This window comes from Ostrinia nubilalis, chromosome 23 (genome assembly GCF_963855985.1).
Source record: "Ostrinia nubilalis chromosome 23, ilOstNubi1.1, whole genome shotgun sequence".
NCBI classification, from domain to species: domain Eukaryota; kingdom Metazoa; phylum Arthropoda; class Insecta; order Lepidoptera; family Crambidae; genus Ostrinia; species Ostrinia nubilalis.
This window is the reverse complement of record NC_087110.1, coordinates 733,705-754,507: the sequence shown is the minus strand read 5'-3', so window position 1 is coordinate 754,507 and position 20,803 is coordinate 733,705. Positions and strand designations below refer to the sequence as shown.

At 36.0% G+C, this 20,803-nt stretch overlaps 2 protein-coding genes across 5 annotated transcripts in view; both read left to right on the top strand.

Annotated features, from left to right (window-relative positions):
• Positions 1-5,563, top strand: part of LOC135083430 (insulin gene enhancer protein ISL-1) — a 71,864-nt gene extending 66,301 nt beyond the window's left edge. Inside the window, exons 6-10 of one of the 4 annotated variants that reach the window (XM_063978175.1) lie at positions 739-856; positions 2,698-2,781; positions 3,203-3,365; positions 3,815-4,012; positions 4,449-5,563. In XM_063978175.1, the coding sequence (XP_063834245.1) occupies positions 739-856; positions 2,698-2,781; positions 3,203-3,365; positions 3,815-4,012; positions 4,449-4,559 (674 nt within the window). In that variant the 3' untranslated portion in view covers positions 4,560-5,563. Of the gene's footprint in view, positions 1-738; positions 857-2,697; positions 2,782-3,202; positions 3,381-3,814; positions 4,013-4,448 lie in introns of all 4 variants that reach the window. The other 3 variants (XM_063978174.1, XM_063978177.1, XM_063978176.1) reach the window with 3 other exon arrangements.
• Positions 5,564-6,299: 736 nt separating this feature from the next.
• Positions 6,300-20,803, top strand: part of LOC135083428 (endoplasmic reticulum metallopeptidase 1-like) — a 63,263-nt gene continuing 48,759 nt past the window's right edge. The window contains exons 1-3 of the mRNA XM_063978172.1: positions 6,300-6,572; positions 18,560-18,634; positions 19,440-19,493. Coding sequence (XP_063834242.1) covers positions 6,516-6,572; positions 18,560-18,634; positions 19,440-19,493 — 186 coding nt within the window. The 5' untranslated portion in view covers positions 6,300-6,515. The remainder of the gene's footprint in view (positions 6,573-18,559; positions 18,635-19,439; positions 19,494-20,803) is intronic.

Here is a 20,803-nt window from a genome sequence, read left to right as displayed (position 1 = left end):
TTGCTAAAAGTTATGCAATAGATTCAAAAATTGCGGGACCAATTCCGCATTAATTATCTTAATTTTCCAGACTTCATTTCAAACACGGAGTCTAAATCTACGGAAGTCAGTCTTTAGTTGATTACTTATTGGCGGGTCAGTTATCAATTTTTAAATAACTGCGGTTAAAAAGTTTGTTGAATACTTATAGTCTCTCTACATTTTTCCAAACTACAGTCCTCTTAAAAAAGTAACATTCGTGACAGATCCAGTTTCGCGAACGCTTCACGTAGAGATGAAAATGAAGTGATTTCAGAATTCAAACTGACGCGAATGTAACTTGTCTAGTCGCTCTATAAACTAAATTATAAAATGAATAAAAAATAAATTATATTTACGTCCCACACTGCGTTTTCCGGTACTTTGCCTCCACTCCAGAACCTTGCTGCCCCATCGGCCGTTATTTCTGCGTACTATGTGCCCTGCCCACTGCCACAAGACCGACCGACGAAAAGATCAAGACTGCTCATAAAAACAACATATAAATTGTAATGTGACATGCAATAAACGTTTTGAATTTAAATTTAAAAGTAGCAGGGAAGCGCTAGATGCAGGCCGCTACCAACCGGGTGATGTGGAAATCATTGAGGCCTATGTTCAGCAGTGGACCTCTTGTGTCTGAAATGTTGATGATGTATTATTTTCAGTAAATTGGCTTTTGAAGAGCTCTTAATAAGCTGTATATCCTCTTAATTTCAGACTCGGGCAGCGAGTCGGGCTCGCACAAGAGCGGGCGCGCGCGCACGTCTGCCGCCGCCGATGGGAAGCCCACGCGAGTGCGGACTGTGTTGAACGAGAAACAGCTGCATACGCTCAGGTGAGACTAGATGTTAGGCTAGACTAGACCGGACTTACCCTCCAGACGTAGCTAGCCAAAAAACTAGGGCTCTTACTAAACTGTTTATGTTGTCAAATTGAGGCAAAATATAAATACACCACTGTCCACCTCTCTTTCCCACCTCTGCCCACTACACTTTGGCTTCCATCAACCCAATCAGTAAAGGTTGAGTAGTCCTGGAGATAGTCTATATATCTTTTACACACTGAGTAGGTACTCTGGGACCCAGGGCTTATCCTATGCATAGAGCACCGCGATCGATGGGGCCCTGTTTTGTCCTCAAATAAATCAATATCGACAGACCCCCTGATTCTTAATGCCCACTGTCCAGGGTTCTCAGTGTTTAAAGATGGCCCTTCTCTTTCACCACTGGTATTCGTGTACAGCCAGCCCCTATGTCTTACCGCTGCTAAGTACTCCTGTATAACCAGCCCCCTAAATAAGTTAGGTTACAATAAGTGACAGTTGTAATTCACTTCGCTTCGCAAATAGCTTCGATCTTTGTAGCGATTTTCAAATCAAATCAAATCATTTTTATTTGCGAAAATGGGTTTTGATAAGAAATCTTCACGTTTTGTAACTTTTCTAGGAGAACAGGGTATCTGCATCTATTCTTATCTTACGAAAATTTCAACGTTATGATAACGTGGAAATCGGGACATGAAACCTAGTGATATTTTAATGATTTTTTAATGAATTTAAAATATCAATGGTGGCTTAACATGAGCAGAAAATGTACATTATGTTTTATTAGCCGTTTGCATGAAACTATAACTACTGCAAATAACAATTAGAACGCCCAGTCCCTTCGAAGCGTTATTTCTTAGACAAAGTATGCCATTCAGTCTCACCTCGCGATCTCCGAGGTAGTCAACTATTGGCTCCGTGCACGATTACAGCGCCAACTAGCGTCCACAACTTTGTGGGTTCTGTCACATTGACATTTAGGTCGTATATTTGTGAAAAAATATCGAAATGAAAAAATAACAAATATTTTCAACTAATAAATTGTTGTGATACCACGATTTGGGTGGAAAAAAGGTTTTGAAATCATTTTGGTCATTCAAATCAAATGAGGCAAGTCCAAAAAGTGTGTTTAATTTTGATTGTGTCAGGGTTTGTTTACTTCATTTAAAGTTGTAGTTTTACAGTAAAACAAAAAGAAAAAGCTACTTTAACGGTTTCATTATATAACAGTAAATATATTTAAATGTTTCTGTATCGCTAGTAATAAATTAAATATCGTTTTCAGATCGAAATGAGTATCGTTTTGAAGACCGGGTTTGTGAGAGTTACAATATCAAATTCCAACCACAAACCGTATTTAAAGGAAAGTTGTTGGTATTGGCTGGACAAGTCCGAGATGTAGAAGAATTAAGAACAAAACAAGGGCAGAGTTCAATAATTCACGCTCTCATCATAAGGCAAACATCTGTGCACAACAACTACTGTGACTCATTTTTGTACTACCACGTTGTATAGTTTAGTTATTTCCAAATTGTAAACGGCTATTAAAACAGCCCTATCGAAATACAGTCCACTCTTTTATTTAAGTTCCCAGTAGGACCCTTTTCATGCGATTAATTAATGATATTAAAATGTATTATGTAGAATCGCTTTGCCATTGACAGATACATCTGATGACAGAGCTTACATTATTTCTACTTTTGACCACCATGAGCGCTGCGATAGATTATGTCCCCCCCACCTAGTACTTCGCACCCAGCGAATAGCTATGAATATTTTCAAAAAACTAAATTATGTGTACAAAACGCCACCCTGGATAAACGTTCGCTTTTCCTCCCACTATGTAACGGCAGCGACTCGGAGAAGTCGAGCGCGCGCGACGGCAAATCCACGCGCGTGCGCACCGTGCTAACCGAAAAACAACTGAGAACGCTGGGGTGAGATGATTGTTTACCAATTTTAATACTTAACTGTTAGAGCTTATTTTGCAATGGCCGCTAAGACGGCAATTGACTTAAATTCTTGTGCACCTGTCTAAGGTGTAAAAGTATTACATGCAATGATGGCATCCTGAAAATTGCAACTGCAAAACTGCACCAACTGAAAAATAATTGGTGTAAAAAGATAAAAATATCAAAACCAATATTTTCAAAACACGCAAAAAGTTTTAAACTTTTTTACACTCCCTAACGCCATCTTGTTTGAAATCAAGGAACTAATTCTGACATTTCACTTCAGTGTTGTCACTTGTTAATTTTTTACCCATTTTTTGGCAAACTAACAAAATAATGTCCCGTTACAATTAACACTGTAGTTATTGTAGTTCTATTGACTTATGACATGTATCTTTATTTACAGAACTTGCTACGCAGCGAATCCTAGACCTGATGCTTTGATGAAGGAACAGCTAGTAGAAATGACCGGCTTAAGCCCGAGAGTCATTAGAGTATGGTTCCAGAATAAACGCTGTAAGGACAAAAAGAAGACGCTGCAATTGAAAATGCAAATGCAGCAGGAGAAGGTGATGATAGATTCTGTATGCACTTTTTGAATACTTTATAATTTTAAGACTTCAGCCTCTAACAAGGCACTACTATAAGTTATCCTGTAATAAACTACTATCATAAGTATCTGATACCTCATGACTAGACCACGATCGATGCTTTTATTTACTGCTCAACGAGCAATTTTTTTTATATCTTTAATAATACCGAATATCGCTTACCAGAGTAAGTCAGAGGACTCTTTCGTAACTACTGTACAGTATTTACTGTTCTTTCTTCATTTTAAACCTCAACCAAGTCAAGTTTAAAACAGAGATTCAGCTCACACGCTAAATTAACTCGAAAGTATCATCATAACAAATATTTTTAAGAAAATCATTTCATTAAACCATTTGGAAGACGTAACTCACTGCTCATTTTAAACACCAAACCAAATAAACGAATCTGAGTGTAACTTTGTTTGCAGGAAGGCCGCCGTCTAGGCTACATGTCGATGGGCGTGCCGCTGGTGGCTGGCTCCCCTGTGAGGCACGAGGCCGCCGCGCTTCCGCTCGAGGTGACGGCGTACCAGCCGCCGTGGAAGGCGCTGTCTGACTTCGCTTTACACGCCGATCTTGACCGGGCACCTCATCATAGCGCTGCATTTCAGCAGCTTGTAAATCAGGTATGAAACTGTTATTTTGAAAAGCGTTATTTACTGCACTAATAAGCCTTTTACTGCTTTTTCCGTCCGTCTGTCTGTCGATGTCTGCCAACTAACATAAATTAAAAAAGCGCTAGATTGCTTACAAAGAATGTCTCAAATCAAATACTCAAGTCTATAGTGCCTTTAGCCTAGGCGCAGAACCCAGTTTTAGTTGGTTAGTTTTTAGTTGGCCGATAGTTGGGTCGAGCAGTTAATCAGTGGCTGAATCTTCATACAAATTAAAATCGTGTCCGACTATCGGCCAACTAAGTCGGTGGTCTGCGCCTAGGCTTAAGCTATAACAAAATCAAAGTTACCTACAAGTTTGTACGGAACCCTCGCCTCGGTGCGCGAGTCCGGCTCGCACTCGGCCGGTTTTTTTTTATTACGACTGATGTTTCTTTATTTGTTTCAGATGCACGGCTATGATATGCCTTCGCTCCCTCCACCACGACCACCTCACTGTGGAGAAGACAACTACGTAACGTACCTCGAGAGCGATGACAGCCTTCCTCCTTCCCCCTAGTGTCGTCTCACCTAACCGCCTCCGAAAGAGCGAGACAGGGGAACCAACCTTCTCGTGCGCCACTTGGAAATGGAATATAACTTGTTGTTGAATGACTAATTCGGAGACGGATAAAAAAAGCACTAAGTGAACTCGAATAATCCACTCTACTATGTCATGTTTGGTTAAAAAAAAAGTATAGAAAGAAAATATTTTACGTTCTTCTGTTTAAATGTTTTCATTAATCGCTTAGTGTTTACGAATACGATCCAGTTAATATAAACAATGAACATTATCTAAAGGCAGTGCAGTTATTAGAGAAATATTATGTATTTGTTGTGCATAATTAAAACAAATTTTTGTACCTATCGATAGAATATAACTTAACTTTTTTCTTTCATACTTAGCTTATTTTTTTAAACTAACAGGGTCAGTGCAAATTATTTTTTTAGTTTTCTTGCCTCTTTTTCCTTGCAAAGATTTAAATTATGTATGTGATGCTTACCACTAGTTTTACTAGATAAAGATAAAGTTAAGGCTTAGTTTATGGGTATAATTATTTTATTATTATCATGATCTGTTGGTATTCATCTTGATGTATATACGTTTTGTGTAAATATTGTATAAATTTTTAAACAATAATTATAAATATTAACTAGTATACAATTTGTAATAAGCTTAATATAAATATTTGAATAGATTAAAATATCCACTTTGACGTTAAAACTAAGTGTATGTTTTTAAAACAAAATCAGTCATTTTTCGCTACCTTATTAAGTGTAAATAGTCGTCCGGAATAGTCTTACGTTTTGAATGCACAATCCTAATTCGTTAAAAGTTTAATGTACTCTGTCTGTGCAACTAACAAAAAACTATAAATTTTTGATGTATGAAAGGGTGACGTATTGTGATTTGTGCTATCTTTGATAGAGATTACCAGACGTTAATTTATTGAGTAGTTAAATAAACTATACACTGTACTTAGATTGTGAGCATAATATTAATAAAATTATTGAGTACTTAAATATGCTTTTATTGACCCCTTCTTTTTGATTATTAATATATTTTTTTACAAAAAGTTGAAATTTTTATTTTTCTTATGGGATCGAGTCGAAGGGAAGGCAGGAACTTCACTTCTATAATCTAATCTATGAGTTATCAACACTTTTTTTACATGGAATTTAATTATTATTCTGCACTGCATTTTCTGGATCCACTCCTCTCCTCTGGGTCCGCCCCGGGTGCCAAGCATCAGGGGGTGGCAACAGTCGCGCAGATTAGTAGGTACATCTGCATGGCAAGTCTGCGGTCTATGTCATGATACGGGGGGGAGGGAGGTGCGATTGTCTTTCAATCTTTGAATCGGCCCCGGCTGCCAACCCATGCTACGCCGCCACTGTCTGGAACTGAATTGAATAGTATGACGAGAAAAAAATCCATCCTGCTGAGTGGAAATTTTATTTAAATACTGGTAACATTATACGTCAACTTGACAGATGCCAAAGCAATATTTTGCTATTTTACCGTTCGTTTGTTCTATCGTCTTAAAAAATAATAAAAATGTATAAGAAAAATATTGAACTATTAATACAATAATTAAACTATCATTTATTATATTGTTTTCATTCTGGTTGTATAAAATTTTCACAAAATGTGCTAATACAAATAATGTTTCGGAAAGGATTTCCAAATTTGACATTTAATCAATTGAACGTTAAAATAAACGTAGATAGAACGATCTTTGACATTTCAAGTTTCTTCATCATACTTTTTTACCACCTACCTACTTTTTTTCATGGAAATGTAATATTGTAAAACTTTATTAATTTCTCTGGTCACAAGCGTACAAAGTGCATAATCCACATGTATTTTTACTTCTTATAAGAATGTATCAGTGGAAGTGATTACTGTGTTGTAAATTAAAATTTTCAAGTAGTGCTTGTGTTTTTACAAGTTGTAAGCAGGTAAAACTTCACAATGAGTGCTGCCGGCGACGAATTTATTAATTTAAAAAGCAAAAAGGGGTCTTTCTTGGTAAGTAACTTTAAAAATTTTAAGTCTTCTGTCAGCATTTACTTTCTTGTAAATAACATTTCCTGAAACTGCAGTAAAAACATTTTTTTTTATCAAGATTAATAAGGTACGGCATTTATAATTTTTGAGGTGCACGCCAAAATATGACATAATATCCCGAATCTTACCTACCATCTTTATTTAGACTATTAATTTGTATTAAACTTTCCACAATAATGATATTTTGTAATAAATTTAAACCAGCAAGCAATTTTGTATATTAATCGTCAAGTTTCTGCTTTGACCCCACCATGATTTGTCAATGGCAGCGTTCTGACTTCACAAAATGTAATAGAACCATCGATTAAACTAAGTAAATCAATCTTATCTGATTACGCAGCCTTGAGACTTAATTTTTACAGCAGTTTTATACTTCTAAAATTCAAATAGCAAACTATTGATATCATCGTAGTAAAGATAATGGACTCGTAATGTTATCAGTGACTAATATCAGTGCTAGATATTGGTGTTGTATGTCTACTCGACCATTTTAAAGGAGTGCTAAACCTGCTAATCACATATTTAAACCATGATTTGTGTTTTTACTCTTTTGGATACCAAAATGTTTAATGGGACAAAAATATAGTAAGAATATTAGTAGTAATTTACACATTTACAGGCACTTTAGTCGTTTCCAATATTACTTACTAACAAAGTTGTATAACATTAATGTGATTAGGATTGTAATAACTGGGAGTGGTCTTTGTGGAAATCCTTGGGGGAGGCCTTTTTCCAGCAGTGGACGTCATTTGGTTGAAACAAACAAACTGGGAGTACCCAATTTTTTTTTCTTTAGACAGCAAGTAATCAGCCATTTTATGGCTATACTTTATTAGTAATTCAGCTTCAAATAAATATGAATTTGTCATGAATAGTATTACATAAACACTACTAAAAGATAGCCTGCTAAAACTTCAGGACAATGTGTGCGTAAAAAAATTATCAAATACAGAACTTGAATTTTTTGCAGGCATTTTTTCCTTTACCCATATGGATTAAGGGCAGTATCCTTTTGAATATGGATTTTCTTTATTAGTTTATAAATACAGCATACACAATAGAATCTTGATCACAATTAATTTATTTATTACATACATGACTAGGTACTAATTACCTATACATTTCTTTTGTCATTGTTTCATTGTCTTTAAAAACAGTTAAAATCCAAAGAATTATAGGTAGGTACATCAGCTTCCCTTTTTCTAAGTTATTTATGCTTTCTACATGTCGCGGGCTTCAAGCTAGCTGTTGTTTAATGCAAAAACGACACTTGGGTCACTTGGGCGTCAAGCCATAGCATACCTACTCATTATTATACTATGCCCATAGTGTCGTATTTTATGCAATACCCCTTGTATTGCTTAGCCTAGGCGCAGACCACCAACTTTTAGTCGGCCGATAGTTGGGCCCGATTTTAATTTGTATGAATATCAAATCGGCAATTTCGTACATGTCCATACTGATTAACAGCCCGACCCAACTATCGGCCGACGAAAAATCGGTGGTCTGCGCCCAGGCTTATACGACAGTTTGGCTTGAAGCCCACGATGTGTTTTCTAAGCCTATGCGCAGACCATAGATTTTTCGTCGGCCGATAGTTTAGTCGGGCAGTTGATCAGTATGGGCATGTATGGAAGTGCGCACATTACGCCGATTCGATTTGGCCGATTCTTCATACAATTTAAAATCGGGCACAACTATCGGCCAACTAAAAATCGGTGGTCTGCGCCTAGTCTAAATTGTTTTCATTCTAAGTACACTAATATTCATGTCAATTACTACAACCGTCCCTTGGCCAACATCCTTCGTTCGTTACACGCGCGTCCACTAAACCGTGTGATTGCGCGAAAACGTTGAAATAACTTGTAAAGTTGTAAGTTACGTTCTAGTTAATTGAGTCAGTGGGTCTCTAAGTGCTCATAATAATTGCAAACCAGTCTAAAAATGGTCGAAAAGCCCTTTTTTGTATGCGGTTATGACGGATTCGATTTTCGATCGATCAAAAAGTGCAACTTGTTTAGGGGGGCAGGTATTATTATACTAGGTTTCCGACCGCGGCTTCGCCCCGTGGAATTTTGTCTGTCCTAGAAAAACTTTATCGCGCGCGTCCCTGTTTCAAAAACCGGGATAAATCCTATGTCCTTTCCCGGGACTCAAACTATCTCTATGCCAAATTTCATCAAAATCGCTTCAGTGGTTTAGGCGTGAAAGCAAGACCGACAGACAGACAGAGTTACTTTCGCATTTATAATATTAGTAAAAAGTCGCCTATTACTGTAAAGCCTCGGTTATACTAATGGACAATGTCCATCGTGTACAAAAACACCTAATTATTGAGTCGTTCAATTACCTACAATTAACGACGACTCAATAAATTGCTGCATCTAAAGCGTGTGTGTGCATGCGATTTTCATAGCTGGCGAGACGTCATCGCGTCACGAAAACCTGTAAAAAAACGTCACTAACCAAAACGTTTGTCGAGCACGAAAATTGTTACTTTGTCATGTAGGCACATAGAAAACACACAAATACGAGTACGAGTATACACAGTAATTTTTTTTTATCCACAACGAGGTAAATCCAAGCTCTTGGCCTGTATCTCACCTGGTGGTAAGTGATGATCAGGCCCAAGGTGGAAGCGAGCTTCACTCGGAATCCTCAACCACGGAGGAACTGGCTATCTTATCTAACTGCCGGAACACAACAGAACTATGCTGTTAACATTGTTGTTATGGCGACAGACTTAGGTAAGATGGTGCCAGGCGGACTTTTAAAACAAGCCCTACAACCAATCAAACCGAACAGAAAAATCTGCCGCCACTGAGAATCGAACCCGGGACCTCTGCGTCTGAAGCAGGTGGTCTTACCACTAGACCATAGAGGCGGTTAATACACACTGTCTACTTACAAAAGTTTTGTACTGTGCGGGTATCGAACCCGTAACCGCCTCAAACCTTATCACTATGGAGTTCTGCTAGAGCAGTGTTTTTCAACCTTTTTCATGACACGACCCCCTTAGTATGAAAAAATATTTGGCGACCCCCCCAACCATTCGCTTTTTACCCGACTGCGCCAGAAGGAGGGTTAGGTTTTACGAGTGTATGTATGTGTACATAATATTTCTTTGGCACGGCCTACAGCCTAAACGGCTTGACCGATTTTAGCATAAGAGGTGTCGTTAGATTCGTCTTAACTGTGAGAGTGACACTGGCTATATTTGTGACGCGCCCTGCGACGCATCGACAGCCCTAGCACCGAGCGCGGAGATTTTGACAACCCTACGGCTGCGCGGCCGCACGCCGCACGGACCGAGCTAATATAAGAGACGGCGGCGACCGCGGGCGCCTAGCATTCGCTCGGGAGCCATCGCAACAGCCAGACGATCGCGCGCGCGTCTACGGTTAATTGCGCAAGAGTCCCTAGCGAATAGCTGCCCTCACTGTTCCCACTAACCTGGCTCGATAGGACTTTCTGCTCGCGCGGTTTCCGCGACACGAGCGAACCATCGCTGCCAGTATTCACATCCAAATCCCTACCGAGTGCATGCTTTACTCAATCCCGACCTGCGGTAGCAATCCCGCTGCCACCCTTCCTGTAATTCCTCCCCACTCGCCACGTAGGTCCCAAGCCTTTTACCTTCGGTGCACGAATCCCCACTTCGTTGACCTCGGTTACCGATTTGGGAGCGAACCGTCCTACCCCCCTAGTTTATAAGTATCCAAACTAACACTCGCTAAACCTCGCACAGGGCGCCGCCCCTCTCGCGGATACGTAAACTAGTCTCGGGACGCGGACCGGGCGCGTCGCTATCCCTCTTGTCATTAGTAGATTTGCAATTGTGGAATAACTTGCTCATTATTTAAATAATAGTAATTTAGAGTCAGTGAAACTAGAATAAGTAGACTATTGTGGAACCTGAATTATAAGTGCCATTGTGTTATTGATTGTGCGTTTCCTTGGTCAAATATCCCTGTAGGCATCCTGGATAGGTACACATCCCTCATCGCAGAAGGCGAACTGGGACTTAGTACTAAACAGCGGGGTGTCAGACTGAGCTAGCTAAGACACCCCGTTGCATATTAAAATTGAAAATAATCAAAATGGCGGATTTTAGGCGCCACAACGTCTTCAAAAAACTCAAAACCTATCGAGTGAGGTATCAAAATAAAGGGCGTTTTAAGTAGCCTACAAAAATGTATGTTATTTAACTAAAAAGATAAAAAGTAGAAAAATACATATCACCAACAAAAGAATTAGTCATTGATGCTTCCGACTCACAGTCTTTTATTTTGCCTTAGAAGCGGACATCCCTGTTTTATTAATTCAATCGTTAGATATTACTATTATGTATACAATTGATGAAGGAACTAGTAGTTGTATTTGTTTAGTTTCGAAGAAATATTCGATTTTGTGATTTAATAAAAAAAACTGTTTTAGAAGCATATTTTCTAAAAAAATTACATTAAGTCAGAATTTTGTAAATAAATTTACCTATCACTATAACGTCTACCTTTATGTAAAAATAAATGGTTATTGCTGCAGTAATTTAGGAATTATTTAATAATTTATGATTTTCAGAAAACATTTTTTTCTCTGTTGTCCTAGAAAAATGGCAGCTAGACTTACTTTATATTGATGCATGATATAATTATCTATAATACCTGAAAATATTACTTGCCTATCCCGTGGAAGTTCGATGATACGACTAGAAAAATTTGTCAAAAGTAATATTGACTAAGGCCATCGGTCAAAACCACTATTAACTGAAATTTGCAGTCAAAAGTGGTTTTGATCGATTATGAGTTTTGACTGCAACATATATATCGATGTTTCGAAAACGATAGGATTTCCAATAAGCCGCCACAGGGCCAACTCTATAATTATCAAACTCGACCAGACAAATTAATAATGGTAAAAGCAATGAATTTCAATAGTTATCTAACAAAGGCATTAAAACCGTATTGTTACGGACGGCATTTAAAAAACTAAAAAATATTTAGATGACAACCCTATTTACATATAAATCTTCTAAACTCATAGAAATTAAAATATCTTCGAACTTCCACGGGATAGGCAAGTAATATTTTCAGGTATTATAGATAATTATATCATGCATCAATATAAAGTAAGTCTAGCTGCCATTTTTCTAGGACAACAGAGAAAAAAATGTTTTCTGAAAATCATAAATTATTAAATAATTCCTAAATTACTGCAGCAATAACCATTTATTTTTACATAAAGGTAGACGTTATAGTGATAGGTAAATTTATTTACAAAATTCTGACTTAATGTAATTTTTTTAGAAAATATGCTTCTAAAACAGTTTTTTTTATTAAATCACAAAATCGAATATTTCTTCGAAACTAAACAAATACAACTACTAGTTCCTTCATCAATTGTATACATAATAGTAATATCTAACGATTGAATTAATAAAACAGGGATGTCCGCTTCTAAGCCAAAATAAAACACTGTGCGACTGCATTTGTGAACACTAAGGCACGTTTTTATCTTTTTAGTTTATTTTTACGCAGTTGGGATTTTTGTTTATTCAATAATAATTTTTTTTCATGCATTTTATAATGTTACAACTAAAGATGTTTGTAAGGACCGAATACTTCAATCCAAACAACATTTTACCTAATGCATTGCCACAAGTAGATTTTGGATAAATCTGTCTTTATCTAATGTTTTTTTTTACTGAGGTAGTTTTTACGACCTCTCGCGACCCCCCTATACAGGCTACGCGAACCCCCAGGGGGTCGCGACCCACAGGTTGAAAAACACTGTGCTAGAGGAATCGAACCTAAGACCTCCAAGTCGATAACATAGGTACTTGTACTAACCACTAAAACGCATTGCGTGCGGAAATATTGTGCAAAACGCACTCGATAATCGGCCTATTACCCCGGATTACCCAATAATATTATTTCAGTAAAATTTCCGCTGCGGTCGTAGGTTCCCAAACCTTTTCTCAAGTTACCCCACCGAATCCAAGAGGAGTAAAGAGTACTTTTAAATCTCTAATATAGATTAACTATATATCTTTTGAGAGGTATGGAATTCGAAATTCTCAGGCTCCAAAAATAACAACTGCTCAAAAGAGTACAGTCAGCGTCAAATAATTCGTGACACCTAAAGTGGCAAAAAAGTTGACAACACAACCAGGCCTGTTCATCTCCGCGAGTTTACATCGAAAACAAAACACGCACGATGGCCCACCTACAGGATACTATTCGACAAGGCCTCACATACGAGCGAACATTGACTCTCGCACGCGTATTCTTGTGTATGATGGAAGAAAATAAGAAAATGGTGTACTAAATACTGTGCAGTATTTAACTGCCTAAATAATAATAAAAACACAGAATGTACTTTTTTAAGTTGCCTCAAGACACTGAGAGGTAAATAAGTAGTTAATATTATTCATGATAATTCATGCTAAATCATGTATTTCCTCCGCCATTTTCCGCAGTTTGGCACCTCACGTCACATCATTTTACCGAAGTCAGCCCTATAGCTTCGGCGCAGTGCCGATCACTGACGTTTGTCAACAAAATGGTGCTTGACTCTTGAGACAGGCTAAATTACACCATATTGTTAATGGCATTGAGCATACATTTTTTTAAATACCTTCGCGAAGTAAAACTTCTGTACGTAGTACTTATTATTATTCTGTGACACAACCAACAAAGGCATTTGCGAACTTTTTGAATACTTTGGGTGTCACGAACATTTGACACTGACTGTACTACCTACGATAGATTACGAGTAAAAAAAACGCTCTTCTTTTTAATTTTTCGTATACAGTATCGGCACTAGAACGAAATGAAGCAAAATCTCCGGTACGCCGTTATCGTGAGCGCTTTCAATTTAGGATTAGTCGTGATAAAGGGTAGCTTCAGGTTTTTTTTTTCATAACGTACGTAAGGTTTTTCCCCACAGTATTCGATTTTAGACAATAGTCTCTTTTTAGTTCGTCGTAGGTAATTGTTTACTATTTGTACGAGTATTTCTATCGTTCTAATGCCCAATTATTTAGACATTGCTGGCTGAATTATTTATGATTTCGTGCTTCGTTTCGAGTCACGTTCTTCTAAACGTCGAAAAACCAATTAAATTAAATCCCGACACGTTTCTTTAATAGTATTATCCATTGCAATAAAATAACGATTAATTTTGTAACGTCATAAATTATTTTTTATTGTTTTACACATGTTTTATTGCGTTCTACTTTATGTATTTATTGCTTAGTTTCAGTTGATAAAAATTGTTTCCGTCATTACTTAAGTATATTTTTGGCACTTTTTAAACTATCTGATACAAAAATGTGTAAGTATAAAGATAGGTACAAGTTTTTGTGAAGACTTAGAAACACTTAATCCAAGCTATACTAAAACTTCGCAGTACATACTAGATATGCCCTAGTCCTTATTGAACATTATCTTTTAAGCTAAAAATAACTGCAATAAATGTTGACCTTGCATTCTGACTTTACCAATCAGTCATTGCACGTTTGGAAAAACAACATTCTATAAATCCACAATCAATTTGCTTAATATCCTAATATTTTATAGATAAAACAAACTGCAGTAAATTAGCAAGATTTAAGCAAACAGATAAGTGTGCAATAAACTACAGATATCCCTGATAATACTATGTTTCATGAAGGCGATCGTATCAGTTTTCACTGTTTCATCAACCGAGATACATCTTTTGCTGCTGTGTTTTTGAAGTGAAAATGGAGAGTTCTAAATTGACGCGAAGGAAAAATAAAATGTCAAAGGTAAAATTAACTTTAGTGATAACAAATTAATTGGCATGCAGATACAAAGAGGTTAGGTAGCCAGTTCCTCTGTGGTTGAGGATTCCTGAGGATTCCGAGTGAATCTCGCATATGGCCTCATCATCACTTTTCATCAGGTAAGATGTAGGCCAAGAGCTTCCTCGTTGTGGACATAAGAGGTACTAGATCAGATTGAAAATCCGGAGATGTCTGCACATTGGAAATTAAAATAGTTATTCACTTTTCTCTCCCATTACTGCTACCTCCAAACCAGTGAAGGTACCTGTAAAATTATTTAATAGGAAATAGAATAATCCTATTGTAGGGGAGACCTAGGAGAGTTGTGACAATTTTTACTTTAGGGGCCATATCTTGCTCAAAAAACATTCCACAGCTATGAATCATACAAATTAATGTAGCGTCGTTCCTTCTGTTTTCAAAACAATCGCCAACGTTAACTAAAGTATTAGGGTTTCTAAGAAAATCACCAAAATCTTAGACCACTCCCTCTGTCACAACTCTCCTAGCACCGAGGTAAGTTGTGACAGGTACCGAGGTGAGTTGTGACAGCATTGTATTCCATCTATTAGATATACAAAATACCTTAAAACTCAATGAAATATGATTTTTTAGCAAAAACTTACTTTAATCGTCCTTTAGTACCAATTAAAAGAAATAGTTATAGGATGTCTTAGTTTTGAATTGTTTTAGTGTTCACCTACCTACCCACGTTAACTTATTTAAAAATGTTTTAGTAATAGAATGTGTTTCTTTAATTGGCTTATGTTCAAGTTGTATCTTCCTGCACATTTATGTACAATTTAATGCTGTTGAAACATTGTTAAACAAATAAAATAAAATAAATAAATAAATAAATGTCGTTACACAAATTGAGCCACATTTCTCCAGCTTTCTTTTTTCTCCCACGACATTGGATTTTTTTAAATTATATTTTTTAGCTAATATTATAGATATATTTTCTTCTTCTTCTGTAAAAATAAAATAGTCGCGGTGGTAAAATCCATAGACGGAGCTTCGCCCTGTGAGTTTACTTGATAAGCCTCTTATTTAGATTTACAATTTTAGTTAATTTACAATAACTTAATTTATTTACAAGTTTAGATTGTAAGGTCGCAGTATATCTTAAACTTTAACCCTTTAACCTAATCACTTTATAAGCCAGGTCCTAGATTTCGAATCTAGCAAACAGTTCCTCTATATGGCTTTCATGTATAGTTATTAGGCATACTGAATAAAAAAAAGTAGCAGCATGCAATTATACAAATTATGAACCTACTAACACACAAAAAAAATCTAAAAAACATCGTGGGAATGACCCATCAGAAAAATTCAGTAAGCTAAACTCTGATTTTTAATTCGACGGAATTTTGACATTTCAGAAGTGTTGTCAACATTGAAACATTCCCATTATGAATGGAGAGCATTTTCACAAATTAAAAAATAATCCTTTCTTGAATTTAAGGTTACACTTGAAAAACTAAGGTTTAAAAATGTACTGATCATTTCAAAATGGTTATTTGAATTTTTATTATCATATTTTTGAAGTTACAAAAAAAATTGGGAAATTATTTTTCTATTACTGGACTCCCTGGCCAATAATCCATGGGTTACAAACCTTTTTTATGAAAATCCTTTTGTTAATAAAATCTTAGCTTCATAAAATAACCAATGTAACAAGATGCCAATTTTATAATGCAAGTTGATTATGACGACGATAATGATTATTGATGATCAATACATATTTTCGTTTATGATAATATGTTGTTTTACTGTGTTAAAACACGTTTTTTTTCTTTTTAATCTTTAAAATGTACATAATAATTAGTGTACATTGAATTGACAAAACAAACAATAGTACATTCTTGTAAGTTGTACTTGATGAAATTTCATTTCATATTATTTATTATTAATTCAAAGCAAAAAAGGCTTATTACATCTGAATTGTCAAAAAATGACAGCTGTCAGAATTCCGTCGAATTAAAAATCGGACTATAGGAGAGTTGTGACAGCCTGTCACAACTCTCCTAGGTGTTTAAAATGACGACTTGGTTCGAATAATATTTTTTATTTTCTAAACACGATGCGCACACAAATGATCAGTGCTACATTTTGAGACCTGAATAACCATGCAACTTGGGAAAAAATAACACAACAGTGCACATATACTAAAACATGATATAAAATGAAATACAATTTTGAAGAAAAACTTACTTTTCGCATTTTTTTGTACACAGACGTCATATTTACTTAACCGTGCCTCTAGCGCCGCCCGCAGGTACTTAGTCAAGAAGAGCGTCTTAAAAGCGACAAACAAGCGTTTTTATCACCTTCCTAACTATATTAAGTAAGGAGAAATCGTCCTTGTCACAACTCACCTCTGTCACAACTCTCCTAGGTCTCCCCTATGTGATGTTCTTCATAGTTTCATACATTTCAATAGAGTTGTTTTATTAAACAATCGCCCTGTCAAAGCTGGTGAATTTGGAACGATGAACTCACAACTGAATTTATTACTCATCAATTCGTCATTAAAATTCGCACAGTATTTGGTAACATGATTTTGTTCTCTAAGAATTAAACTGTTTGTGGTAACTTATCTCGCGTATTTGGAAAAGTTTTCTTGAATCGACAAAACCTAACTTCTTCTCGCCAAGCTTGATTTAATAGCTACTGAAAAAATCCAAATAATGTCCCTATTCTCCATTTTTCATCGCCAACCAGGCATCAGCTTCTTATAATTAGTCAATTTCCTTTTCTTCTATACTCAAACACTTATCTTCGTATTGATCGATCACATTATTAATATCATTTGATCGTAGTTTCGCTATACTATAGTCGAACCTTAACCCAAATTGCTACGATAAGGAATGTAATAGAATTCTCATCTTATTCTCATCTCAACAACTTTGGGTATCACTCAAGATCGCGTTAAGTCAAAACACCGATAAAGTGAACGAGTGTGATTTCGACGGTCGTTGATAACGCTGCCCTTTCTAAAAACTATTGATAAAGTGTAAATCTATACTAATATTATAAATGCGAACGTAACTCTGTCTGTCTGTCTTGCTTTCACGCCTAAACCACAGAACCGATTTTGATGAAAGGCATAGAGATAGTTTGAGTCCCGGGAAAAGACATAGGATGGTTTTTATCCCGGTTTTTGAAACAGGGACGCGCGCGATAAAGTTTTTCTGTGACAGACAAAAATACACGCGGGCAAAGCCGCGGGCGGAAAGCTAGTAAGAAATAATCCAATAAGTGCGATAGTGAAAATATCTAACGCCTTCTGATTCATTTCATATGTAGTCATACATGGGTGGTGTCCAAAACACCTTCTTTGAGTAACAGGAAACAAGATTTTGAAACTTGACCGAGGAGTGCCAATAAAATTGTGATAACCAAACGGAAACGATAAAAAATTTCTATCAATTTATGTCCAGCGACCTTGGACCAAAAATCCAGACCCAGTAAAGGACCCAGTGATAGGTCTATGTTCGTGCTAAGTGTTATTAAAAAGTCCAGCCCCCCTAGACAAAATGCCAAATGTGACAGTTTTTATGTCGATAGATGGTCGAAAAGCCTTTTTTTGTATGAAGTTTCAACGGATTTGATTTTTCGATTCGATAAAAATGTGCCACTTGTCTAGACACTGAAAAAAATAGCAAAGCTGTCATTACTTACACATCACTGATCTTTTATGGCGGATAGAATTAATGCGAAGTCGGGTAATTATTTCACTTATTTCTGGACCAGCGGTCTTGCACCGCATTTTGTTTTCTTAACCATATTTTTTTCGCTTCTTGTAAAAGGTCTATATCATTTATGTAGTGCTGAGGACTACAATAACTTCAGGCAGGACTAGAATCAGATCCGGCGTGGATCTCTAGATTTTATCAAAATTTTAGGTTCATCTTCTCTTCTTCTTAGTCGGGCACTCTTGTCAGAGTGGTCGTGGTTGCGCTGACGAGGTACATGGTGGGGTGATGTCATCTCCGAGAGTAGCTCTCCTAGCGATGTTCTTCCATTTCTGACGGTTAGAGGCGTCGTTTAGGTTCATATTATCGCACAAATGCTGACAGAAGACGTTTCAATTTGTTGACTCCACAACCCAAATGTTTATGTCTTCACTGTGTATTTTCAGAACACACCGCGGGCTTACTCGGGCTTACCTACAGACGAATACAATGAGAAAGGCGACGAAAAGCCCTGGCAACGGGTTAATATAGCTTATATTTATTTTACAAGCTAGCTTTTTATTCGAGACACCTGACGTATGGGAAATTAACAGATAAAAATTGTTCTCTTGAACACTGGACATTGGCTAAATCACTGCAAGTATAAATCAGCGGATGATACCATAGAAAATATTGTCCAAAATGTAAAGTTATTGACTCGAATGGAGTATCTGCGTTTAAATAACGTGTTTTTGTTTCAAAAACAGGTTAAAATAGGCTACTATTAAGTTCTTATGATAACTACAACATGTTGCTTACACCCAGATACAAACTTGCAAAGTACTTCGACGAAGACAGTGGCTCTCAAATTTTTTGATGCCCCCCTCGTATTACTTTATACTTCAACGCGTGCAGATCGCGCCGCGATGGCGATCTGCATGCGTTAATGTGGTTGAAGTATTAAAATATTCATTTGTTCAAGTCGGATTCAAGTTCGTAATTTAGCTTTATTTATTTTATTTTATTTTAAAGAACAACATCGTCGTGGAAATGGAAAAACCAACGCATTCTTGTTGTGATAATCGGGCTTGAATTTAAATCCTAGTATTTATTGTGTTACTAATTTTTTACTAAATTTTGTGAATAATTTTGTCATCTCATTCTTTTATTGTGATAACTTTATCATTCATCACTATCATCTATGTGACTAATCTTTTTTATTAATTAAGAATTATTATCATCTTTTTATTTGAATATTTAACTAGTCGTTCTAAAAATAGTTTTAAAAATAACATTTAAAATATTAGTCTACTTTAATATTTTGCAAATAAAAGGTTTTAATTCTAGGTGTTATACGAAATCACAAGAAAGGGAATTCATTTGTATGAACCCGTGAAATCAGTGAGTAAATAATTAAAAAAGGGAATTTCGCTTTGTGTATGTTAAAATTGTAATGTTTTGGGATGCACTATCAATATTATCTTATAGGGTTTCAAAAAACACGTCTTTTTGTTTTTGGGAACACATACGTTTGGCACTATTTAAAGATGCATTTTCCGTGTATTTTAGCTAAGTATTTAGGTCAAGCTTTTAAAATCCATATCACCGTAAATGTATGGAGAAAATAACTGTGGGACAGCATCATTTCTGGTCACTTATCCCTCATACAAGGCCTCGACCTTGTAATTACACTATACACTTCAGTCTTGTCTGAAAAAAAAATTACTATGACTAGGGTTTCATCCTAAAACTTTTGTCATATTGTCGGGGCTCTTTTTCGCTATTGCTCATGATTTAACTGAAAATACGAAAATAAGCGTTAGAGAGTAGTCCTTTGTATTAACAAATGATCACAGAAAACATATTTTATATCAGTGGTGGGTGATTACTAGACCAAGCGGCCATACAATGTGTACGTGAATGATTGTCGTTGATTGATTATATTAGTCAAATTATGCCTTCTAGAAACAAATTTACATAAAAGCTAGATTATAATCGGACTTTAGTTTGTAATGTGGCGCCATAAATAATTTTCGTTATCATAAGCCTGAAAGCTAGAGACTAAAAGTAAATGATAAAACAAATTTTAATTAAAGAAAAGTATCTATTCTATTTTTAACAAAGCTAATTATCGCGAACAGATTTAATCATAGATGCAACAATAAAATAGCGCTTTTTTAGACAAACTGAAATAATTTAGAATGAATAAAAATAGGCGTGTTTCCTAAATTTATCTGGGCTTCCTTGCTGATAATTAATCCGGTATAATTTTGCCCACATCGCGCGACTAATCTTATCTGTATTAAGAATAGATTAAATAGCAAATATTTGATACTATTGTTTATGACTTTTAATAAACTACTAATATCATGTACTTACTTTTAACATAACACAATAAAATCACAACGACAAATTACACACTAGACCGCAAAGAAAAAGGGTAGGTTAGAAAACCTTCAATATCTTCAAAAGTACCTGATCTAGCTTTATAAAATAAGGCTTTATTTTTATTATAAGATAATAATTTAAGCTTTTTGTTTTTAATAAATGTAAAATAAATAAAAAGTTTTAGCGTAATTTTTCCAGTATGTTTTTTTTTTTTATGTGATAGGAGGCAAACGAGCAGATGTTTTCATTAAGCGTCAGGTACTTTTGAAGATATAAAAGATTTTCTAACCGGCCCTTTTTCTTTGCGGTCCAATGTATTTTGA